The sequence below is a fragment of the Elgaria multicarinata genome, chromosome 3, assembly GCF_023053635.1.
Source record: "Elgaria multicarinata webbii isolate HBS135686 ecotype San Diego chromosome 3, rElgMul1.1.pri, whole genome shotgun sequence".
NCBI classification, from domain to species: Eukaryota; Metazoa; Chordata; class Lepidosauria; order Squamata; family Anguidae; genus Elgaria; species Elgaria multicarinata.
This window is the reverse complement of record NC_086173.1, coordinates 82,423,141-82,447,906: the sequence shown is the minus strand read 5'-3', so window position 1 is coordinate 82,447,906 and position 24,766 is coordinate 82,423,141. Positions and strand designations below refer to the sequence as shown.

Here is a 24,766-nt window from a genome sequence, read left to right as displayed (position 1 = left end):
TCCGGTTGAAAGGGTGATCAAGAGAAGGCATCTCTTTTCTTTTTTAACCCCAACGACCCTAACAGGCCACCTCTGTCATTGGAGCGCAGGTTAATAACTCCGAGGATGCGTTAAGGTGAACCCTTCGGTGGTCGTCTGCTAGGCCGGCCGGCTAAAGCGCCGCCACGCTCGGCTACCCTGTAGGCTGTGCAAAACGCATGAGACGACGCGCTTGGATTGGCGGAGCCGCTCGCTTTGCCCGCAAAGCCCTGCCTCACTTCTGCCGCTTCTCAGCCTATCCGCAGCCGGGGGGCAGGCAGGCGAGCCAGCGTCCGACGACGGTGCAGGCACGTCCCTCTCCCTGCCGGGGCGGGTCCATCTGTTTGCGTGCCAGACAGTGTCGGGCTCCGTTGCTCTCTCGCTACGATGCTGGCCTCCGCGCAGGGAAGATCCGCCCCGTTCCATTCCTCCGCCGACTCTGCCTCCCTCTCCCCATCTGTCACTCACCAGAAGCCTTGCTGCAGCCACGGCAAGGACCGGGAGAGCACGGTAAGGCCAAGCGCAGACGGCCGCTTCTTCCCAGGCAACGCGCCAGCCCAGCCCCTGGGCCTGCCGCGGGGATCGGGAAGGAGACGGAGAGGAGGCATCGGAGGGATGCCGGGCGAGCGGGGGAGGGCGCCCATCGAGCCCGCTGCTACGCCATTTCTGCAGCCGCAGGGGGAAAGGATGCCGAGGGATGAGGCGGCTTTAAGTCACCGCAGCAGGCCTCGGGAGATGGCAGACGGGATTGCGGCGAGGCGACCCTTGGCGCCCTGCCCTTTCTATTTCAAGGCCGCGCATGCTGCTTGGTTGGCGCGCCGCAGGCCCCGCGAAGCCCTCGGGGCGGCCGCCTCCCTTGCTTCATCTCTCCCTCCATCACTACCATCAAGAAGTTAGAAGGGCATTCCTCCCCTTCCCCGGGCGCGCATCTGCTTCTTGAAACTTGACCATGAATTCCCCGTAAAAACCTCCCCGCTCCCCCCCCGCATCCCCATCCCGCCTCCACCGTCGGTTCTCTAGCAGACCTGCTCGCCGTTTGGCACCTATTTTAAGCAGCGCCATCTGTTTGCCCGCCCGTCCTCGGCTGTGGCTCAGGGAATACGGGGAGGAGGAGGAGGAGGTGGAGGGAGTTTCACGAGGGGAGCCGCCGCTTCCTTTTCCTCTGCGCTCAGCCGCACGGAGCTCGAGGTGACCTTCTCCGGATGCAAAGCGTGCTTCGCGGCGCCGGCATTGGACTCCATGTGCGCGCTCGCGCGCTCGCTCTCTGCGTAGGCCTCAAGCAGAATGCTAACCGCGCTTATGGAGAGCACATAGCCCAGTGGTAGAGAACAGCAGTCGTACAATCCCAACCACATGAGACCTCGAATGCGTGGTTTACAAGGCCCGTTTCTGGTTCCAATTTAGGCATTCTTCAGCTTCCTCTCTTCACCTTCCTCTTTGCCCTCTAAATGCCTAGAATGCCCTTGCCTGCTGCCCGTATAGCTATAGGAAGAAGGCGTGGAGTATAGGAAGTCTTGAGTCTTGGCCCAGATAAGTCCTCTATGTTGAATGCCTACAAATGGATTGAGGCAATTATGTAGCAATGAAGAAAGCTGGATGTCTTAAAAGGTGTCTGGAGGCAAACAGGATATAGATTTTCAAATAAAATCTGAGGGCACCATCTATTCAAAATTAATCGCTTTTTTGCCTTATTGATTTCATTGGGAAAGATATATGCATAGCTAAATTTCTCCCACTCAGGTCTCTAGGAATTAAAAGTGCTTAGTTTTGGCAGGATCATGTCCTAATAATTTCGTATGCCATTAAAAACAATAGCAACAACAACAATCAAGAGATCTTCAATGTTTGAGGGGCACAATCAACCCAAAATTAAGCACCTTTGAATTCTACTGATTATAATGGAAAAGACATGTCCTTTATTCTCCCATTGATAACAATGAGATGCAAAAAACAACAACACCCCTCTTGGCTAGATCATATCTAAGGTTCTTTGATAGTAAATGCATTCTGGACTTTCCAAATGCGACCTGCTTTACATATGAGTTGTATGAACATTGACAATTATGGTTGGGTGTAGATCAGCCTTCCCCTACTCTGGTGCCCTCCAGATATGTTGGTCCGGCTGGGGGTGATGGGAGTTGTAGTCTAACATCTGGGGAGCACCAGGTGGTATAGATTATAATTGCTGCCCTGAAGCCTACTGTCATTCATAAAGTCAGTAGAATTACTGAAGTCAGTAGACTTGTACAGTGTAGAAAACTGACAAACCATTACTTACACTTGGGAAAGGTTTATCTTTCGGTGTATATTGTCGTACTCCTTTTTGTACATAATAGAGTTAAACTATATCAACAATAGCACAGATTCAAATCAATTAGCAATCAAAAGCACAGGGATAAAACACAAGTGCATGCTTTGATAATGTGCTTTGGTATTCAACAAAATATGCACATCCCATCCAATTCTAGTTATGCTTGTAAAAGGTAATTGTGGGACTGGGTATGCCCAAATACGGATGAAGAGGACGCAGGTTCAAATGCACATCCTATTGAAAACAGTGTAGTGCAGAGAGATGGCATTTACATTCAGATGCACATTTAAAAGTACATCAGATTTATGTTCACAGTGCCTGCTTCAGCAAGTGTTATGTGTGAACAAGCCAGTGCAAAGATCTTAGCTAGACTGAGATAAAAGATTGGAAATTGAAGTGGATTGAAAGCCACTCAATTAAATAATGGTGTAAGCTGTCCTATCTGTCTTGCCTGGCTTTCAGTACATATGCTGGCTTCCAGACAAGTGTTTTTTGTTTCTTCAAGGAAAAACCCAGACTCATGTAGCCATTCACATATTACATTTTACATACCTTTCCAGACCCAGATACTGATCTCTGTGGGAAGTAACACTGAGTCCATTGTTTCTCTGTTGTTCTGTTTGCACAAACCATTGCTCTTTCAGCAGGGAGTGATGTACTGCTGATGTGCTTTAATTTTAATGCAGTCCTTTCAGTAGAATAGTCTCATGTGGGCAATCTCAGATGCTCCATTAAAATGCACCCTGGTAGATATTGGGCCTGTTCAGAAGACACTTTAAACCCTGCTGGTGAAGGCTTTTGGTTAAGCAGCAGGGTTTTAAGGTGTCTTGTGCGATGTGTTTTGCTAAACCCTGCTCACTCACTAACCACAGTTGGACCATCTGCAGCAGGGTTAGCAGTTCTAACCATGGCTTAAAGTCTTGTGTCTGGCAGCATGGCTTGTGGTTAGTACTAACCCAGAGAACCACAATTTCGCTAACCACGGAGCCTGAAGTGTCGTCTGTACAGGCCCTCAGAAAAGAGAGATCTGGTTAAACAGTTGGCTTAATAGAGTTCTAAAAATCCATGGTGATTCTGCAAGCAAGGTACCTATAATTTCATCAGCATTACATTTTGTTGTTTGGGGAGAGTAGATATTTAAAACACAAAAGTTGTATTTAATTGATAAATAATGTTCTTGATAACTTCAGCCATTCCTCTTTTCTTCCCATGTCCTCATCCAATTTAGGGGTGGAGTCAGAACTGAGTGCTTACACTGTTCTATTCAGATATTATCATTGGGTATCTGAATGGGTACCAGTGGATATCAGCACTGTAGTGTGGATTCCAAAGTATTCAGAGAGAAGGTAAAGAAAACCCTAAAATGGCCAATGGAGTTTTCATATAAAAATAATGAGCCAGTGAACCATGAACCCACTTGTCCTTTTACCAGTTATGGAAAGCAAGACTTGAGTGCAAACTGTTCCATATAAGGGTATGTGAGATGGACAAGTAAGGGATGGGTTGAGGTCAAGGACTGACAGAAGATAGTAAAGATGAGATAGGCATGAGTTTAGGTGACATTGGAGGAGATGCTAAGGTAAGGCTTTGATCTTGAGGAAAGATTTAAAGAGTGCTTGTATGTGCGCACAGAGTATATGGGAATAATGACCTGATGGATAGAGAGAAAAGCTGCTCCATTAAAACAGAACAAAACTAGTGCATCTGATACCTCTGCACTATCAAAAAGTACATATAGTGGGAACATATATATATAGTGGGAACAACTGGAGTGTACGTACAAGTTTGGCACTCATAAAGCTAATTTCTCCATAGGATAGCATGTATCTAATTTGAGAATCACTCAAATGCAAGCATTTGCTTATAAAGACTATTAGCCAGCTTTCATATGGGCAGATCTTGTCCCATGCTAAGTATCACTTCAGTCCATATGACTGTGGATTAAATATGGAGTTGATGGAGAATTGACTGTGGGCAGGAGCTCAGGACCAATCTTAGCCTCCTGAATCCCTTTTATCTTCAGTAACATGAATGTGTACATCTAACTGAGGCTACAATTTGGTGGGCTGCTGTGCTTAATTTCCATTGCTTCTGCACTTGTTCCCATATCACTACTTGGTCACCTTAGAATGTTACTAAGGTAAGAGCAAGCAAAAAGATGCAAATCCATGCACTCTCACATGAAAACTTCACTGAATTCCTCCTGTCCCATTTCCCTTTTTCCAGGGGCAATTCCCCCCCCCCTCCATGGCTGAAAAAAGATTGGTTGAAAATATTGGCACAGCACTAACTGCTACACCTCTTCTTATGGGAAATAATTGTGCTTGATTATCTTCTGGCTGCTCTTAGCAGCAAGGAAAGCTAGATTATGTGGATAAAAATTCAAAATTCTGTGATGAAAATCTATATGAAAACATGTGCCAATAGAGTAGTTCCCTAAAGTTCTGGCTAGCATATTTTGCCTTCATTCTGTTGGAATTTCCTGAGCACCGGATGCTCAGGCCTGATATTCAATGTTTGCTAGCATGTTTGAGTTCTGTTACAGTTGTCAAACTATGTGAAAATGATTCCTTACTTGTTACTTTTAACTCCTTGATGTTTATGATATACATCTGGGATGGGGAAACTGTGACCCACAGGCTGTATGCAGTTCTCAGCCTAATTTTATGTGGCCCTCAACATTATCCACCTCTCCAGATATTGTGGGCTCTCTTTTGCTCTCTGGATCAACCAACATGCTCACAACCACTTTGTGTTGTGAGTGTGTGCTTGAGAGATAAAGAAGGGATGGGGAGGCACAGAGAAAGAAATGCTGCAAACTCTGCCCACCATTGGCTTTGGCTTCTCCCATCACTGACTCCCCCCTCCCCCCCCACTTTTCCCAATGTCCTTTATAGGTAAAAGCTTCCCACTCTTGATAGAGATGGTAGCCATTTGATCTTACCTAACCTATGATGGCCAAAAGCTTGTGTTACCTTGGTGTGTATTCAGCCTGAAGAAAATGGTAACCTTTATGCTTCTGTTGTTTACAGAAAAAGGTCTGGCTGGGGAATGCTGGGAGTTGTAGGACTTTTTTCTGTTTAAGGCATAGACTTGTCCTTAAATGTTCCAAGGCCAAGGATCCAGAACAGTGTCAAGATACCACATCTATGTGACTATGTGCATTTAGATTTTTTAAAGCCATTGTATCTTCAGTACCAGGATATATAAGAATGCTTCCAGTTAGATGCTGTATCCCATGTTTTGAAAAGTTTCTCACATTGGAAATTATGAAGGTAATTATGTTAGGAAACAGTGTATCATGCTTTATAAGTTTATTAGTTTCAAAATATAATCCATAGTCCAGCATATTAAGACTCTGGACTCTACTGAAAGTAGAACTTTGGAAGTTCTTGAATTTTGATGAGACTCTGAGGCCTTAGCTAGACTTAAGAATTATCCCAGGCAAATTATCCCAGATTCTTCAGGGGTTGTCCCTGCCTGCTCCCAGGATCCCCTGTGTGTCATTTGGATGCAGAGGGATGATCCTGGGAAAATTCCGGGATATAGGCCTGGTCTAGCCATGGCCTGAATAAGTGCTCACATTTTGCTCTTAAATGTTAGTTTCTATCTTCACATATGTAATATTCCTGGTAAACTAGGGAAAGTAGTAGCAATTCTGTAGGGTTGGAGAAGAAATTTCTCTCTCTCTCTCTCCCCCCCCCCCCCAAATTTAGACATTGTATTTGAGGCACTGCCCAACAACACATTCCTATGATCTAAGTGTGAAATGGCTTTAAACTTGTTCTCATTGGCTTGAATGAATGATTCTTCAGTATATAATGGACTATCGTAACTGTCCTATAAGCTATCAAAGGTAAATGAATAATTGTGGGGAAATATTTGGGACTACATTTGGTTGTCTTTGTCTTCCATAACTTTTTTTTTTAAAAAAAATATCATTAAAATCTGTAAATGAATTTCAGAATCATGAGAAGATATTAGTCTGAGTAAAGCTCTCTGTCAGTCTCTTAACACTGACTTGCATTTTACCCTGCTATTTCTGTCTTGGCTATCCTTGAACAGGGATTGAGTCATGTGATAGCTTTATAATCTACAGGGCTGGGATTCAAGACACCGACATTCAGTTTCACTTGTGACCCAGACAGGGTTCGTATTTTGAGATCCCAGAAGTGATAGATGAGGGCACTTGCTCATTATACTCTTAACTCCAGCCCCGTTAAGAGTTTTGCACTCATTAAGCTTTCGATCTTGAAACATGTGGAAGCTGATGGCCTTTCTTTTCAGCTACAGTGGCCTAAAATGATTGATCAAGTCTTGTAAAAAGGAAGCAAATATGTTTTTCTTGATGATGTATATCATCATCAAGGTTAACCATGGAGAACACATTGCACCAGTTTTAGGTGGAGATGGATGAATCTGTCCGTGTTAGTTTCTCTCACTTTCTCCCTCCTCCCCCAATTTTATTTCATTCTCTCCTGTTTCTGCATTTTAAAAAAAAAAACCTCTGTGAAAAGCTGTGTGCATTTTTGGTGCTCATTTCCCCTTATCTACTCATTTTTGTATGCAATTTCCCCCTAGCATATGCATTTTTTGCAAGCAGGTTTCTGGTTTTGGGTACCTCTTCACCAATATATGCATTTTTGTGTGTACGTTACCTAATATATACATTTCTTGTTCAGAGGGCTGTATTGCAAGACTCTGAGAACTGTAAATACCAAAGTTTAGCAGTATTCTAATTCACATATTGATTCAGGATTGATAAATTCTTATCAAAATGTGAACTGAAGTAAATTATCCACGAGTTTCATGCTGTAATCCTATACACACTTACCTATGAGTAACTCCAGTTGAGTTAATTGAGGCTTATTTCTGAGTAGACATGCATAGGATTGTAGTGTCAGACAGCTGATGCCTCATAGAGCTGAGAGTTATCTTAGAACTAATTTCCTATTAGACCCAGGATTAGCTTTTAATTTTCCTTAATTTCAGTAATTGCATAAGATGGGATTTAGGCATCTCCCACTGTCATAGTTTAGATTGCTTCATTAAGGTGGTATGTCACAGTTGATTCATCACTCAGCCATTGCTTAAATATCCATGCTGTGATAATTTGCTTGTAAAACCTTCATGCAGATTTGGGGGACTTGATTCTCTTCAGTTCTACCTAACTGACTGTTAGATGGAATTGCAAAAGGTTGGAGTCAAAGCAGTCTGACTGATCATTATAACATGAGATAGGCAGAAAAACATCCTTAGGATACAATCAATAAATTCCATTGAAGGCCATAGGGTTCACCCCTGAGCAGATATGATAGGGCTGCTCTTTAACGATGTAAAATACTTTGGTAGATGAGAAAAGCTGGGAGCTCTTCTATATGTTGTTTTCTCCAGCTTGCAGAAGTCTACTTGCATAAAAGTATAGCATTGGTGAAAGAGACCTCTGGAGATCAGCGTCTCTGAGCTGGAATTTCTGGTTCTAGAGCACAGACAGCACATGGAGGCTCCTCTGTGGAATTCTAAGAGTCTTTGATATACAATGTGTTTAAATGGTGGGTGAATGGCTTGAGTAAGCTGTTGGCTTTTCTCAGTTTTCTTGAACATTTCATATTCAAATCTGCTTTTAGCCATTTGGACTGACATGCATTGCGTGTAGGATTCTTGGAGACACAGAAGGACCATCCTGTTGGATGTATGGATTTGCCTCACCCTCCAAAATTCCCCTCCCCCAAAGACCTGTCTAGCTGAGGAACATCCATTTTAACTTTACTGAGAGTAATGGGAGGTTGGGAGCTGCCTCAGGGAGTACCCGGAAGGAGAGGGTCACAGAATGGTTGGTTAGTATCTTCTGGGATCTCTCTCTCTCTCTCTCTCTCTCTCTCTCTCATCTAATGTAACCTTAGAAACCTTCACTGTTAGCAGCCCTGCAATGCTTCTTTGTAACGAGTTTTATGTGTATGTTCAAGCCAAAAGAGAGACACTTGACTTATCTAACAGTGGTATCCAGCTCTGGTATGCTACAACTTGTTGCACTTAGTGCTTCAGGCTGGAAGTAGCAGTTAAACCACCTATCTGACATCTGTACATTGGTATTGCTCTTGTAAAAAAACAAATTGTTTCTGATCTGGAGCCAGAATAAGCAACAGTGCAGTCAGTGATTATCATTCCAAAGAAGTTTAGGGACCCATGTTATGTTGTGTTTAGTTACTGCAGTTTGCTATTGGGAATGTCCACATTTACCTCTATGGCATATTTTCATATTTGTTTGCATTTTTCTTTGGCAGAATTAAGATACTTCATCCTATAAATGACAAGGGATAATCTGGCCATAGTGGTTCATAACGTGGCTGGCACCAGCTCAAAACCTTTTTGTTTACCCTCACATTTTAATTGCTTGATTTTGTCTGTTTTACTGCACTGGCTGCTTCATGATGATGATGATGATGTATTCTAATGTCCTTCTTTTAACAGAAAATGGCGGTTCCCCCTGCTTATGCTGACCTAGGAAAATCTGCTCGAGACATCTTCACCAAGGGATATGGTAAATATTGCCAAGTGCCCCCTAAATAGGCCTTCCATACTCTGTATGTGCATGCTGCTGGGGGCAACATTTTAGCTCTGGCTGCAGTCCTTTGGAAGTAAGGCTGATTGACAGTGAGTCTTACTTCTGACTAAATGGGAATAGAATAGAGAAGCAGTGGCTGATCTTTATTTCTGAAAACACAAAGGCCAACTGTCACTGGGGATGTCGTGGGTAAACGACTGGATCCAGGGCTCCAATGGACTACACTGCCCCCCGGCCCCCTTGGACCCAGTCGGGTGCCTGTAGGGCATTCCTGGGCCCATGGGTTGAATGCCTGTGCAGCCTGATGAGCGCCTGCAGCCGTCCACCTTCATCTGGAGGCACCATTGTGCATGACAATGGAGGCTCTGGAAATTATGTAATTTTCCCCACTGCGTAAATGGGGGCCACAGTAGCAAACCCAGAGATTTATTTTAGATGGTACACTAAGTAAAAAAGTCAATTGAGACCAAATTGTGAGTGGTTGGAGAGGATGATTTCAATGGGTTTTACTCCCAGGTAAGTGGGTACATAGGATTGTAGTCAATTAATGCAATGGTTGTATACGACTGCCTTATTGTAGTCATCTAACAACCCCTTTATTCTAAAAGAGCACTGGTGTAGAACTTCAGGCCTGGAGGACAAATCTGGCCTGCTGGGGGTCCCAATTCAACACCCCATTCCCCTTCCTCCCTACCCCTGCTGCAACCACTGCTGCAAATCATTTGGTGGTTTTCCTGGCTTTTGCATGTTTTTTCTCCATTCTAAAAGGTTGCAACGCCCCTCTTAAGGCTTAGTTACTGGCAGTAAGAGCTCTAAGCCACAATATGCTGATATTTTTGACCCTGCCCTCTTTCCCTTTGGTCCCACTCACCATTGGCATGTGCTCCTTCAGAGCTTCTCTGAAATGGCATTTGACCCTTCGGCTGAAAGAGGTTCAACAGAAAAAGTGTCCAATTCTCTCCCCATTCACTTAGTGCCTACAGCTGGTCCCAGTGCCCCCTCTCGGCGTGAGCCTGACTAGGCAAGAAGAAAAATGCTTCTCTTCCCCTCAACCTCAGTTTTAAAGTCCTACCTGCCAACCTGCCTTTCACTGCTCCCCAAAAAGGGCCCTCAACATTCTTCACAGTTCAGGCTTTGCAGCACGGAAATCTAGCCCTGGTTTATATTTGTGTTTTTGGCGCTGTGGGGTTCGCTTTGGCCCTTGGCAGCCTCCTTATGATCTGGGGAGCAACCTTCACCGATCTGGTTCCTTCCAAATATGGTGGGCTACAACTCCTGTGACCATGCTGGCTGGGGATGATGGGGACTGTAGTCCAACACATCTGGAGGGGGCAACCAGTTTGGGAAAGGCTGATCTGGAATTTGAAACTGCTGCCCTGCACACTACAAATAATCCCATTTGTTTCAATACAGGTGTGAATACTGGATATCTTGTACTTTTTTGCAAGTATTGCCAGAAAGTGCATCTGTTCCTAACTTTATGCTGGTAGTCTTGTAGCAATGTAGTCTCCTGTGTGAACAAAGGGAGATAAACTTTTCTTGAAGGGAAAGGGGTGTAGTTCCCTAAATACTTCTGTTCTTGCATAGAAGAGGCACATTTTAGAAAAGATAAATTGGAAACACTGTCTGTCCCTGCTCCCCCACCCCCGGTTAGCTACTAACACAGATGTGGCTTTTATTTTCTTAGGATTTGGCTTAGTAAAGCTGGATTTGAAAACAAAATCTGAAAATGGACTGGTGAGTAGAGACAGAAAAAGGAACCATTGTGGTTTTTTTTTAGTGCTTGTATTGACACTTCTAAAAATGCAAGTTTGAATTGTATCTCTGCCTCACCGTTTTGAATGGGGTGTATAGAACCTTGGATGAATGCCAGCTTATTATAATAACTGGCTTCTTAGGCCTTAGCTAGACCTAAGGTTTATCCCGGGGTCATCCCTGCCTGCCCCCAGGATATCCTGTGTGTCATTTACATGAACAGGGATGATCCCGGGATAAACCTTAGGTCTAGCTAAGGCCTCAGTAAGCCTCCAAAGTCTCAAAAACAAATTATTTCTGGGAATGGGTAGGGAAAATCAAAAGAGTCCATGGTCTGTTCAAGACTGATTCTGTGCTTTTCCTGTTAGTAGAATATACACTCTGGGTCTTATATCCTTACATTAGCCCCTACTACTCTCCCCTTCTATTTTTTTTTTTTTAGGTGATTGTCTCCTCCATCTATTCCATTAGAAGGGTTTTTTTTTAGTCCGCTGACTGCTCTAGCCCATTCTTCCAGCCACCTTGTATCTGAATTCCCTTTCCTTTATTTTCCCTGCCCTCTGGAACAACTTTCCAGGCCTTTACTCTCACAAAGTTGGAGTATTGCTGACAACTTCCCTCATCTGTTTATGAATGTTTATGAACATTCCAATAAAGCCACATCAGCTCAACCAATAGGAGCAAAAGTGCCATTGCCCCCAAAACTGCTGCAACTGTTAAAAAATTCTTTAACATATTATAATATACATATAATTATACAGATGTTATAATATAACAGTCTAATATATATGATACTATAGAATCATCAAACTGAAGTAATTTGAGTTTGTTATATATTTTTGTCTCTCATGGAAGCACTTATGCTTCTAATATCTTGTCATTAGTATATTAGGTGAAAACTATTTGCTTGTGGGTTGCAATTGCGAAGTAGAAATGCAACAGTACTACAAATGTTAAAGCTGTGGTGGTGAGGACAGTTTTTTACCCGCTAGAAAAAAAATGTTAATGGGGAAAATTAAAATATATACATGTCTTATTAAACCTAAGCTTACATTACTTCTCTAATAACATGAAATTCACCATGTCTAATTTAGTGAGGACGTAAAATTGTAGGGTTGTATCCAAGGTGGCCACTCCACTGATGGAAGACATCCACCAGTAGAATGGGAGGGGGTAAATTTATATGATGCCCTCTCCAACTGCAGCTCATTTGTCACCCCCAAAATCTACTCCAGCAGATCCCTCAACTCCCTCCCAGAGTTAGGGAGGAGCTGCAGGGATAAGGGAGAATTACTGAAAATATCCACCTTGTTTTATACATTTGTACAAAACATGATCCTTCCCTTTATCTGCCTCATCTTTTTTCTTGAGCGAAGTTCAAGGGAGGGCGAACATGTCCCATCCTCCCTGGGGCTTTTGTGGCCTCGTTTGCAAGGTGTGCAGGGACTGGTGCACTTTCTAGCCCTTCCAATTGACTAGAACCTGTTGAAAAGGAGGGAAAGATGTTAAAAAGACAGCCCTTGGACCACATTGTATAATTTAAGAGGTGTGTGGATTCCAGGGCAGACCCTGTTTCAATCTGCAACTTTATTTGGGATCTGCAGATCAGGTGAGTTCACTCCAGAATGCAGACCTTTGAATTTCTCAAGCGTCCCTGTTGTTTTCATTCACTAGTTTTTGAATCTATAGGAATTTTACTCTAGTGCAATTCATTATAGCAAGGGGCAGTATCCAATGCTACCCACATGCTAGTGGGACTTACCACTAATGCAATGGTAACCCAGCAGTTCCTGAAGCAATCAGAAAAGGAGCAGAAATTCTAGTTTCTGGAACAGCAGTGGTCAGCGAAGATTGTGGAAGGAAGCTCTGCTGACCTGTCCCATTCTGGAAACAAACGTTTGTGAGGTTTCTTTAGAAATTCCTGTGGTGCTTATGGTGGGTCCAGCGAACCAGTGGAGGTGCAGCAGGAGTATAGGATACATTCCAATATTAATTTGAAATTCTATATTTGAAAGTATTTCATGTCTCACTCTGAAAGATTACAAACATTTCCCCAAACTCCCCAATGGGGGAAACAACAACAACAAGAAAGCATTCCTCCATTTTTTCTGGGTTTTGATGGATGGTGGTTTTGGTGCACATTCTAGCTGTGCTGGAATTAACAGAAGACGCATGTGAGAGTACAGGAGAGGCTTTGAGAAAGTACAGAGAGAATTTTCTCCATGTTAGATTGTAAGCTCCGGGGTGGGGGTGGGGTAGGGACCTGTCTTTCCCTCCCAATGTAATTCTGTAAGGTGCCAATGTAAATAATAAATAGTTTCACCCTGTATATAAATTTGTTGCCTGTAGGAATTTACAAGCTCGGGATCAGCAAATACAGAAACAAGCAAAGTTACTGGAAGTTTGGAAACTAAGTACAGGTGGACAGAATATGGTTTGACATTCACAGAGAAGTGGAACACTGATAATACATTAGGCACAGAGATCACTTTAGAAGACCAGGTGAGTGTATTTGATAAACGAAGTATTTTATCAAATATTTAAGAAGTGTCCTTTCAAACTGTAAGTGCAACCATTTTTCTTCTTCTTCTGTTCAGCTTGCACAAGGACTGAAGCTGACCTTTGACTCCTCATTCTCTCCTAACACTGGGTAAGGAATTAATACATTTGTACACCAGAATCATCTTTTTGTTGTTGGTTGCCGGAATGTTGCTTAATTCTCACATACTTTCCAATCTTAAGGAAAAGAGTATTTGTAACTTATCATTTGCATCTGATCAAACCATAACTTCCCCTTTCAGCAAATCTCTCCCCCCATTTTAAAACAAATTATTTATATCAGGAAAGTTTTTAAGTGTAATGCTATTTAAAACTACTTAAACTATTTGAGCGTGTTGTCACACTTGATGCTAATTTTGGCCTAAGATGCACATGTGCTCTTATAAGGGCAAAATAAAAATATTTATTTATTTATTTATTTATTACATTTTTATACCGCCCAATAGCCGAAGCTCTCTGGGCGGTTCACAAAAATATTGATGGTTAGCAGTGCCAGATTTAATTAGTACTACTTGTCAATTAGCATCCTGCTCTAAACAGCACCGTTGTACCATTTGGGACCTCTTTTTCAAGTCCAAAGCCTTGCAGAGTGATTTCTAGTCTAAATCCTTGCAGACTGTACACTATATGGAATCAGTGGAATGAAGGGTTTTGTTGCCTTGATTTATTCCTGCAGGTCATGTGGGCCAGGAAGATTAAGCAGCTGGGAGATTATGCATTAATATATTTTGTGTGTGTGTGTGTGTGTTCATTTTATCATCCTCCAAATGCTCCTGATCTCAGAATATGGCCAAGCTAAAAGTAGCACATTGCTTTACCAGAAATGAAGGCTCTATTTGTTTTTTATGTTGCCTCTCTCATTAAGTTGTGCATGTCAGCCTGAGATGGCCTTCGTGTTTGGGTTTGCAGCTGCTTAGAAACTTGGGCTTCCCTAGCAACATTAAATAAACCCCAAAGACTCGGGTGCTTTCTATTAGCAGTTAAAAAAACAAAGATGCATCAGCTAGTGACATGTTTTACCTTCACATCTGCTTTGGCCCTTATTAACAAAGTTGCGTTGATTGGGTTTTCAAACAGTTTAGTTACTGACACAGAGCAAGAAATAAATTAAATAAGATCTCTGTGGGTAGGGTACAGAATGCCTTTTCTCCCTTTGTGACTGAGACGGTATGGAGAGGAATACTTGTGCAAATGGGACTCGGGCAATGCGATTCCTCCTTGCTAAAATGGCCAATGCACCCAGATTCATTGATTGCATAACCAATAAATGAGCCTTTCTTCAGTCCTGCCATTGTCCCTGGTGTAAGGGTCTACAGACTTTGCTGCCTTTCATAGCCAGCCAAGATGTGTGGTCATCACCGTCTATATCCCTCGCCTGACTTGGTGCTTCTGAGTGCGTCTGAAGCCTTGCAAGAGGTCAGAGAAAGTCCCCACCCATCTCAAGTGGCAGTAGAAGCAGTCAAGTTGGCCTGTTCCACAGCTGTGGAGAGTGGTCCACTAAGACGGCTACATGGAGGACAGTGGCTTTCTGGTTTTTGTTACCATTTTGATACACCTTCTTTTTGTTTCTGGAGTTTGGGGGTTGGAAGAGAGCATGTGTGACATACCTGGGAGCTGGAAAGGGGGCAGGGGAATGGCCAAGGAGGCTTTTCCTGTGGCTCTCAAGCATGATAGCAGGAAGGGTGGCCACTCTCCTGGTTTGCTAACAGGGGTGTCCACGGCCCCTCTCCCCTCCATCACTGCTACACAAGTGTCCTCTACGGGAGGGAGTGTAGCTCAGGGATGCATAATAATAATAATAATAATAATAATAATAATAATAATAATAATAATAATTTGTTACCCGCCTCTTCCTCCGGATCGAGGTGGGGTACAACACAATTAAAAACAACATAAAGTACATAAAACTAATTCAAATGTTTAAAACCAGTGCATCATTAAAAGCAGCACACCATTAAAAAAGGCATCTTAAAATTCAGCTGGGTAGGCCTGCTGGAAGAGTTCAGTCTTTATGGCTTTCTTAAATTCTGGAAGACTGTTAAGTTGATGAATCTCTCCCGGCAAACCATTCCACAAACTGGGAGCAGCAGAAGAAAAGGTCCTCTGGGTAATATTTGTCAGCCTTTTTTTTGCTGGATGGAGTAAATTCTTCCCAAAGGACCTGAGTGTGCGTGGCGGATTATATGGGAGAAGGCGATCCCGCAGGTAGCCTGGACCCAAACCATGTAGAGCTTTAAAGGTGATAACCAACACTTTATACTTCGCCCGGAACTAATTGGCAGCCAGTTCCGGAGATTTTAAGACTGGTGTGATGTGGTCATCCCTAGGTGTACCGGTGACCAACCTGGCTCGCATGTGCAGGTTCAGTCTTTGGCAGTTAGGAGATCAGGTCTCAGGTGGTAGGAAAAACCTCTGACTGATACCCAGGGAAGCCACTGGCAGAGCTGAGCTAGATGGACAAATCATCTGACCTGATCTAAGGCAGCTTTCTATGTTGACTTTTTCAAAAAGCTCTGTTCAGGAGCCAAAGCTGGGGCAGATAAACATGTCCTTTGGGTTAATCACAGGGAAACTGGAAGCAAGCCAGCCACCCTTGAATTAATTATGGTGTGGTTGTGGTTAAGTGACACTGTTCATTTCAATGAAGTAGTGAAACTGTTCCTTGATAAGGACCAGTGGGGCATAATGTGAGTTACCGATAGCACTTGTAGGTGATGAACCTTGAATTGTGAGCTCTTGAAACTGCTCAGACTTGAAATGGCAGTTCCAATAAGTGAGATGGGAATTTGTCTGCCCTGTTTAGCGTAGACAACTGCAGGGTTCACCTGCATGGGTCAAACATCATGTTGAAGGAGTGCTGGTCTTGTATTCTCTGTTCTGTTCTCTCTGGATTCAGTGTGAGATCCAGATAGTAATTTTTAAAATTGGCTTGAAGGAATGAAGATGAAGCAGTGTGGTTAATTGATCTTAGATGGAAAATGCAGGTCCTATCCTTCTAATTTGGATTGTATGTCAGCTGGGGAGCAACCATGTAGTTATCAGTGATAAAAATGTGTTATTGTGTTTGTACAGTTGCCCCTTGTCATTTTCTGTTGAGAACTTGGCCAAAAGAATGTTTCAGTTCATTTTGATCAGGAGTTGCCCAGTTCTCACCTTCTGGACTGAACATGGATGCAATCTATGGTAGAAATCTACACATTTTTGAGTGTGGACCAAAACAGATGTGCTCAACAGCGTGTCAACATTTGAAAAATGTGCATGAAAAAATGTACTTCTGAAAAATGTGCATAAATACACTTTAATCAGTGGGAGAAGAATGTGTACATTTGAAGATGCACACAGTTGATGTGTACATTTGGAAACATGAGCACAAAAATAAACACAGATTTTCATGCATAAAGAAAAAAAACCAACAATCTGAAATGGACTGGATACAGATTTGATATGAGTTTTGAGATGGAATTCAGAGAACTTTGGCAATCTTGTGTTTTCCTGATTTGCAGACCCCCTACTGGCAGAACAGTGGCATTGTTTAATATCCAGGCTTGTTCTCAAACTGTGAACCATAATTTCCCAGTTTGGATGAAATGGGATGCTATAGTTCTTGGTTCATTCACTTGCTTATATAGCAGCTTAGCCAAAAAGCTCATTCATATCTTGGCTTAGTATGCCAAGGTATGATAATCCAAACATGACCTTGTGAAAGTGTGGATATTATGAAAAATGTGTTGGGATAGTTGAGCTAATATGTTTGGGATATTTGTGGATTGTATCCATTGGTGCATTCTGCTAGTGCTAATGATGAGAATGTGCAAGTGGGCGGCCACTCTGGAGAGCAAATTCCTCACTCTGAGGGTTCTCAGCGTGAAGAATCAGCCTATATGGCAATCCAAAGAGCCATGCCACCCACTCTGCTGCTGCAGCAAGCAGCCCACACAAGTTTCGAGAGATCCCATCTGGCTCAAATGTCTGGCTCTGGAGGGTCCTTCCTCAGAGCAATGCATTCTGGCTGAGGTGGCCTTGGAGATTGCCTGTGCTGCATCAGGCCATCTCCCTGCCAATGCCTCACTCGAAGGACCTGCTCAGAGCTAGGCACTGATAGGGAAGTAGGAAGTGACAGCAAAATGCCAGCATTGGATACTCCCTATAGTAAACAAGTGGACCCAAGTGCACATTGACTATAGCCTGTTGATGACATCTGGCGAGCGTGAATTACCTAATAGAAGTGTTGTACTCTTGAGAGCTGAGTAGATAGGTACAGCTTTTCCCCATCACTGCCTGTACAGGTTGGAGAAACCACCTTTTTTGTCCTACCTTCCATATATTAAAGTATAGAGGTAAAAAGAAAACACACACACATCAGAATGAATAATATAAAAAGAGTAATGTAAAGCACTGCTTTCCTTTCAGAAAGAAGAATGCTAAAGTTAAATCTGGTTACAAGCGGGAACATATCAACTTGGGTTGCGACATGGATTTTGATATTGCCGGTCCTTCAATACGTGGTGCCTTTGTCTTTGGCTATGAAGGTTGGCTAGCAGGCTACCAAATGAATTTTGAGACAGCTAAGTCCCGAATAACTCAGAGCAACTTTGCTGTTGGTTATAAGACTGATGAGTTCCAGCTACACACCAATGTGTAAGTATTGGCAACACTGTTGTAAAAATATTGTAACAAAGGGGGAAATGTTGTTACAAAGGGTATTAGTGTAGCGAGATGGTGCTTGTTTCAGCCACTAGTAGCTTTTTCTGCTCATTTTTAAAAGACAGCACGAGCACTTGAATATTGAAGTAGGGAAGAATTCTAAATATTTTAAAATATCTCCCATGGCATGTTGGGAGAAGCAGAGAGTTGTGCGGGCTTGCTACCAGTGGCTTCATGTAGGCACAATTTCACAGAAATAATGAGGGCATATCATGAAAAATCTTTCACTGATAAGGTTCTCATCAAACGTCACCTTTTTCTCCTTACAGGAATGATGGAACAGAATTTGGAGGTTCCATTTATCAGAAGGTGAATGAGAAATTGGAAACGGCTGTCAATCTTGCTTGGACAGCTGGAAACAGCAACACTCGCTTTGGAATAGCAGCCAAATATCAAATTGACCCGGATGCATCTTTCTCTGTGAGTAACATGTGGACTCTCACTTTATTTGAGATTGATTCCATGACTGAAATTGATTATTCATTCTTCTTAAACTCCAAGGCCACTTGGAGCCTTAAAGAGATGATTTTAAATTTCAATAAAATATTTAATCCTCGCTGCTTCCTTTTGCTTCACAGAATTGTTTCTTTATCAGATGAGGTGCAAGCAAGGAAAGAAGCATTGAGCAAAAGAAAGGGAAACTTGTGCCACAATATTCCTTTCTATATACTGATTCTTTGAATACTAACCTTTTTTCTTTTCCATTTGCTTTCCACACAGAGACACCTTTCTACATTTATTTCCCCTATTTTCAATTATATATTTTTGATCTATGTAACTGTTTTCTCATTTCTCATTAACGTGTCTGCATTGGATAAAGGAATAGTACAGTCTTGTGTATTTAGCACATTGCTTCCTTGCCGGTAGAGAGTTGTTGTTGTTGTTGTTGTTGTTGTTGTTGTTGTTGTTATTATTATTATTATTATTATTATTATTATTATTATTACTACTACTACTACTACTACTACTACTTATTACATTTATATACTGCCCCATAGCTGAAGCTCTCTGGGTGGTTTACAAAAGTTAAAAACAGTGAACATATAAAAACAATATACAAAATTCAAAAGCATAAAAGCATAGAAATTTAAATTTAAAAAACATAGAAACAAAAACAGACAATATCAGTTTAAAAACAACTATTCTGGGGTCAGTTAAAAAAACTCAGCATATGCTGCCTGGGAGACGAGAAAAGTCTTGACCTGGCGCAGAAAAGATAACAATGTTGGCGCCAAGCGAGCCTCATTGGGGAGATCATTCCTTAATTGGGGGGACCACCACTGAAAAGGCCCTCTCGTTGCCATTCTCCAAGCTTCCCTCGGGGTAGGCACCCGGAGGAGGACCTTAGATGTTGAGCGTAGTATACGGGTAGGTTCATGTCAGGAGAGTAACTGTCACCTCCAGGAAGGGTGGATTGATTTAAACCAAGGGAACTCACATCATTGATTTAAATCACCAAGAGAAAACCGTGCTTTAAATCAATGATTTAAATGCCACTGATAGTCCTTTACATATTTCTTAAATAATGGTGCAAATCTGATCACAAAAATGTATTCATTTACAACTCATTACAGCATTTTGCAACACTGAGGGTATACTCTGTAATTTTTTAGATAACTTCATTTTTGTTAATTTATGAAATAGTACATAATACTCATTACCTGTGACAAGCTGCAGATGCAGCAGCAGCGCATTAGGAATGGTAAGAACTGAATCACATTTGCAAATGCAGCAGCACTTTTTCCTTCCAGTTTACTCTACTGTCCCCTTTTCCTTTGTTGTCTCTCTGACTTAACTAACTTCTCTCTGGCTTGCTTGGCTCAGCTCCACCACCTCACAAGCCCAGAACAGGAGCAGTCCTATCCAGCCTGTGTCTTTGCACGTGGGTCAGAGAAATAGAACCTGAGAGCCCAGAACAGAGGCATTTTCATGATATGAAAAACTGAAATGAATGCCCAAGCTGAGTTGGCAGGCAACTTCGTTTTTATGAGATTTACAGCACAATCCTCTGCATGTTTAGATAGAGAAGAGGCCGACAACTTCCAGCATTCCAAAGCCAGCCATGATTTAAATTTTTAATTGGATTTAAAATGTAAAAATACGATGTAAAATGTTTTTTTATTTTTTAAAAAAAACAAACATTTTTTTTAATCCACCCTGCTTCCAGATTGTCATGTGCACCCTCCCTGATGCTGGGTAGAGATGTATACGCAACTGCCATAGGACTGCCCTATGTTAATATGAAAGCTGCCATATACAGTTTCCTCATCCATTTTAGTCTGGGAGGAAATTAGAAAGGAGCATGGGTTTAAGGCTTAACTTCCATAGCACAGATCTCTCTAAGTGGTTCTTTTTAAACTGGCAGTGCTGTGAAAGTTACACATGTGGCTGGCTTATTCTCCCATATGTTTGGTGACACTCGAACTCTGAGGCTAGAGGGAAGATGAAGATAGCCATGTGTGCAGGCTCCTTTAAAACACAGCTTTGTGCTATGGAGAGTGCGCATGTATCCTTTCCATTATGTCCACTGTTGGGTAGCTACCTGACATAGCCCCACAGGGGAAGGTAATTGGGGGGCTGGTGGAAGGGCAGAAACTACAATCCAATAGGTGAGTAGAATAGGGGTTGGTTGACCACATCTTTATTTATGATTTACTTGGTTGGAATAATGCATGAAACACCCACTGCAGCTACACTGGAGACTGGGGCCATGGCTAGACCTACCAGCAGAGGGGGGAGGATCTTGCAATATGGTGATTGCAAGATCCTCTCCCTCAGTCCACATGCGGCATGTGACGTCCCGAGGGGAAGAGGACGTCGCACCCGCCATTTTCAATTTTTTTTAAATAAAAAATGAGCGCTTGAGTGCTCCATCGAAAAGGTAGGCTTTTTTTTTAAAAAAATCCTGCTTAAACTCCCCCCCCCCAAATGGGCATGGAGCTCCTGAGGAGCCTGGTACCCCATGCCAGGTTCACAGCTCCTTGTGTTTACTTGCAAGAAGCTGGGAAGAAACCGGGACGACTGCCCACACGTCCCACAGTCTCGGGACGATCCCAAGACCATGGGAAAAGTCAGGATTAAAGCTGTCTCGCTTATCCCGGGGAAAGGGAGGGATCATCCCTCCCTGCCCCCGGGATCCCCTGTGCATCATGTGGATGCACAGGGGTGATCCCGGGGCGATCCCCAGGATAAGCCCTCATCTATTCATGCCCCGGGAAGCCAAGCCCTGTTTCCTCAGGGCCAGTCCACATGTGAGGGCGTTGAAGAAACTGACTGGCAACTGGGTGACTTGTAGGGAGGTTTTAAGAGAATACTGAACAACATAAAAGTTATGCTGAGTCTTTGGTTCAGATAGAGGAACACATTTAACCATGGGGTAAAATTTTCATTTGTTTGTCTCTGCACGGGCAGCAAACTAACTTCTTTGTGCCATTTGAACTGCAAGCATAGTATTCCAGTGAACAACTGGGGATAAACTCTTACCTAACAGAAGTGGGGAGAGGGGAAAAAGAGAGATTTGTTAGGGTTTTCTCACCTGCTTTGAGTTGCTGTAAAGCTCTGACTTCTTATAATGCAGAAGTGGGGAACATGTGGTGCAATTCCCATCATCCCTAGCCAGCATAGCTAATGGTGAAGGATGATGGAAGTTGCAGTTCAGCATCAACTGAATGGCCACATATTCCTCATCCCTGGGTATGTATGTATTTAAAATATTTCCCGACTGCCTTTCAGGGCAGAAGCCTTCCCAATAAAATTGATACAATATTATAAGTAAAACACACACACATTGAAACACTGCGTACACAATAAAAACAGCAGATTGTAGTCCTGTGCACACTTACCCAGAAGTAAACCTATTGAATTCAGACTTAACTGCTCAAATAAACATTTATGGAATCAAGCTACATGGGTTCCACACTCCCCATTTCCTCCCCCCCGACCCTAAAAAGTGTCAATTCTGCTAATGTGCTATGGAACAAGAACTGTGATAGAGTAATGTTTGTGATATGCTCACTTTGTTTTGCAGGCTAAAGTGAATAATTCCAGTCTGATTGGTTTAGGTTATACTCAGACTCTGAAGCCAGGTACGTGCAGATAACACTGAATTTGACTGAATTGTCATTTTCAATCAAAATGTTATTTACTGCAATAAATATGTGATTTCATTGCATGACATGTTGTGTGGACAGCTTGATAGTTTTTCATCCTAGTGACCAATTCTTCTAGGCTCCAAGCTCTCAGATATTGTATCATATGTTACATAATCCTAATTACAAACAGTGATGCCACAATTCTTAGAATGTGGGGGTGCTATCGAATATCACTGCTGTAAATATGGAGGGTTCTTTTCTCCATATTGTGAGAAATGAATACCAGTCCTTAATTGTACAGATTACTTAAGAGATGGGAGTATTATGTTATGAGGTTGATAGCAAGTGAGACAGGCTGGGCACAAGGAAGGCCTTTGTAGAAAGCCCACTTCTTCCAACCACTGTTGGCTGGTGTTGGCCTGCTCTCCGAAAAGGATTAGCCCGCAGTAAGAAGAGAGACAAGGTGAGGTGGTGGATCCCTTTTTCTTTGAAAGCAGAGTAGTTAATAACATCACCCTGCCACTTTCTCCTCTTCAAAGCATTTAAGAGAGATTGTGATTTCATTTCTTCCTTTCAACGTCATCATAGATAAATGGATCCACGCTTACCTGGAAGAACAACTATTTCTCTAGAGTCATTCAGGCATGGAGTCATACAACTTCCATGTTGGGAGAATTTACTTTTTACCAAACATTACAAGTCCTTAAACAATTGGCCCAAAGAATGCTTGAGGAATTAGCTGCTGGGATATAACAGTGGGAAGTTTTTCATGCATGCCATTGAACAGAATCTTCAGGAGATTGTTGTATCGTACTTGGCTTAAAATGCACCCAGAATACTAAAATTATTATTTTTTCCTGTGCCCCTGGTTATTGACCAATTTATTTATTCTGTACCCTATCGTTGAAGGTCACTGAATGCCACTTCCTCTTGATTCAAAATGTTACTTGCTGGAATACCTGAGATAAATGACTGCCAGGCATCAAATATGTTAAAACTGAAATAGCCAAAACTTTCATGTAGATTTGATCAAACCACATTGCTGCCATTGGCTTGGATCTGACCTCAGATACTTAAGAGGGTGGGTTAAGAGACAGTTTTGCTAATGATAATTCAAAGAATGGTGGGTGGACATTTTGTCGACCACTGGCATTTTTAGTTATCATGTTGAACTTGTTGGAACCTCTGTCACAGGAGTGGGCGATCTGTAGCCTGCCAGGTGCTTTGGCCTACAACTCCAAACAGTCCAAGCCAGCAGAGCCAATGGTGAAGACTGATGGGAACTATAGGCCAAAAAACCCTGAAGGGCCACAAGTTACCCACCCCTGCTCTATAACGTACCAGGAAAGTAGCAATTTACCATGAATGTCAGTTTAAATGCAGGGGTGGGGGATAACGACACTCCAGATCTTATACAACTTCCAAAGCATGTCTGGATCAATTTATGTGAAATATACTCACACTTCTAGGTACTGAATGCTTATATCTTTCTTCCTATTGTTTGCTATGCAGGTATCAAATTGACATTGTCAGCTTTGTTGGATGGGAAGAACGTCAATGCAGGTGGCCACAAACTAGGTCTAGGACTGGAATTTGAAGCATAAAAGAAGGGATTGTACCATCACTAATTCTGAAATACTATACAGCATAGCTACCTTCCGAATTTAGTGTACTTTTCAATGTTTTATGTCTGGGATGCAATTATTGCCGTGTGTCAGTCATGTTGAACCTGGTGAAAGAAGGCTAAGCTTCAAAGTATGTGTTTTCAGAGAAGGATGTGAATACCTTCTCCACTTCCAGATCTTTGGGGAATGTTGCTTGTTGAAGCTCCATACTTACCAACTATTCTATGAAGGTCTGATTCTGTCTTTTACCTTTTCCTAAAAGAAAGGAAGACACTTTTGAAATTCAAGCTTTGAGAATGTCAATCCATCATAGTGCTCAGGAAACACAATTTCCTGTTCGCAAAAGAATCAGGCTTTCATTCTACGGTGGAGTGTTTGAATGTGTCTGATAAGGGGCTGCTTAGATGGATGCATCATACACGTTTAAGTCTTACTTAGTTCTCCCTCCTACACCTACAGCTCTCTTTTTACACCAACAGCTTGTCCTTGGAGTGCTTTAGAGTGTTCACTTTGTATAACTTTGGCGTGTAGAAAGTTTGATGTGACTCAGCCAATACTACTTAAAAATTCACACCCTGTGTTGTGGTTCCTTTCCCTTGCACTAATTATGGAAAAGCTTGTACAACAGAGCCATCAGCAAGGGAAAAAGTCTTTGTAAACGTAATCACCTAGTGGCATTGCATTAAACAAAATGGACTTTATTTTACCACTTTTTTTTAGCAGTTTTAATGGGTACATCTTCAGTCTTCCATTCTTTTGTGTGGAACTAGACCCCAAATGCTGTACTGGACACCACTTAAAATGAAAAAAAAGGAGAAACCCAACTTGAATAAAACATTGAAACTTCATCTCTAATTGTGTCTGTCTTCTTCTACAATTTAGCATCCCTATATAGATTCTTATAAAAATACTATTGTAGCATTTCTTTTGACAATGCATAGATGAAATTTTCCCATTTGGAACTTGTTTGAAATTGAACAAATAGACTAATAAATTTATTAAATTTTCCAATCTAAAAGAAACAAGTGATACCTAAAACAAAATATTGCAGTGTATTTTCACCTTCTGGCAGGAATGCTAGCTAGCCAGGCTGTTCTCCAGGACCCCCTATTCTATCCCCACCATTTCCATGTATGGG

At 42.3% G+C, this 24,766-nt stretch overlaps 1 protein-coding gene across 1 annotated transcript; it reads left to right on the top strand.

Moving 5' to 3' along the window:
- The first annotated feature begins 347 nt into the window (after positions 1-347).
- Positions 348-24,476, top strand: VDAC1 (voltage dependent anion channel 1). The gene is made up of 9 exons (XM_063120731.1): positions 348-528; positions 8,801-8,870; positions 10,582-10,631; positions 12,999-13,151; positions 13,247-13,299; positions 17,619-17,846; positions 18,182-18,332; positions 21,940-21,997; positions 23,516-24,476. The coding sequence occupies exons 1-9, from the start codon at positions 406-408 to the stop codon at positions 23,605-23,607; spliced, it is 978 nt and encodes a 325-aa protein (XP_062976801.1). The 5' UTR covers positions 348-405; the 3' UTR covers positions 23,608-24,476.
- Positions 24,477-24,766: the final 290 nt, after the last annotated feature.

Bases quoted from the DNA above. Each gene is read 5' to 3' on its own strand.
- VDAC1 (XM_063120731.1), top strand. From the start codon at position 406: ATGCTGGCCTCCGCGCAGGGAAGATCCGCCCCGTTCCATTCCTCCGCC. The intron at 529-8,800 runs GTAAGGCCAAGC...TTCTTTTAACAG, and splicing joins GCAAGGACCGGGAGAGCACG to AAAATGGCGGTTCCCCCTGC. The intron at 13,300-17,618 runs GTAAGGAATTAA...CTTTCCTTTCAG, and splicing joins TCATTCTCTCCTAACACTGG to AAAGAAGAATGCTAAAGTTA.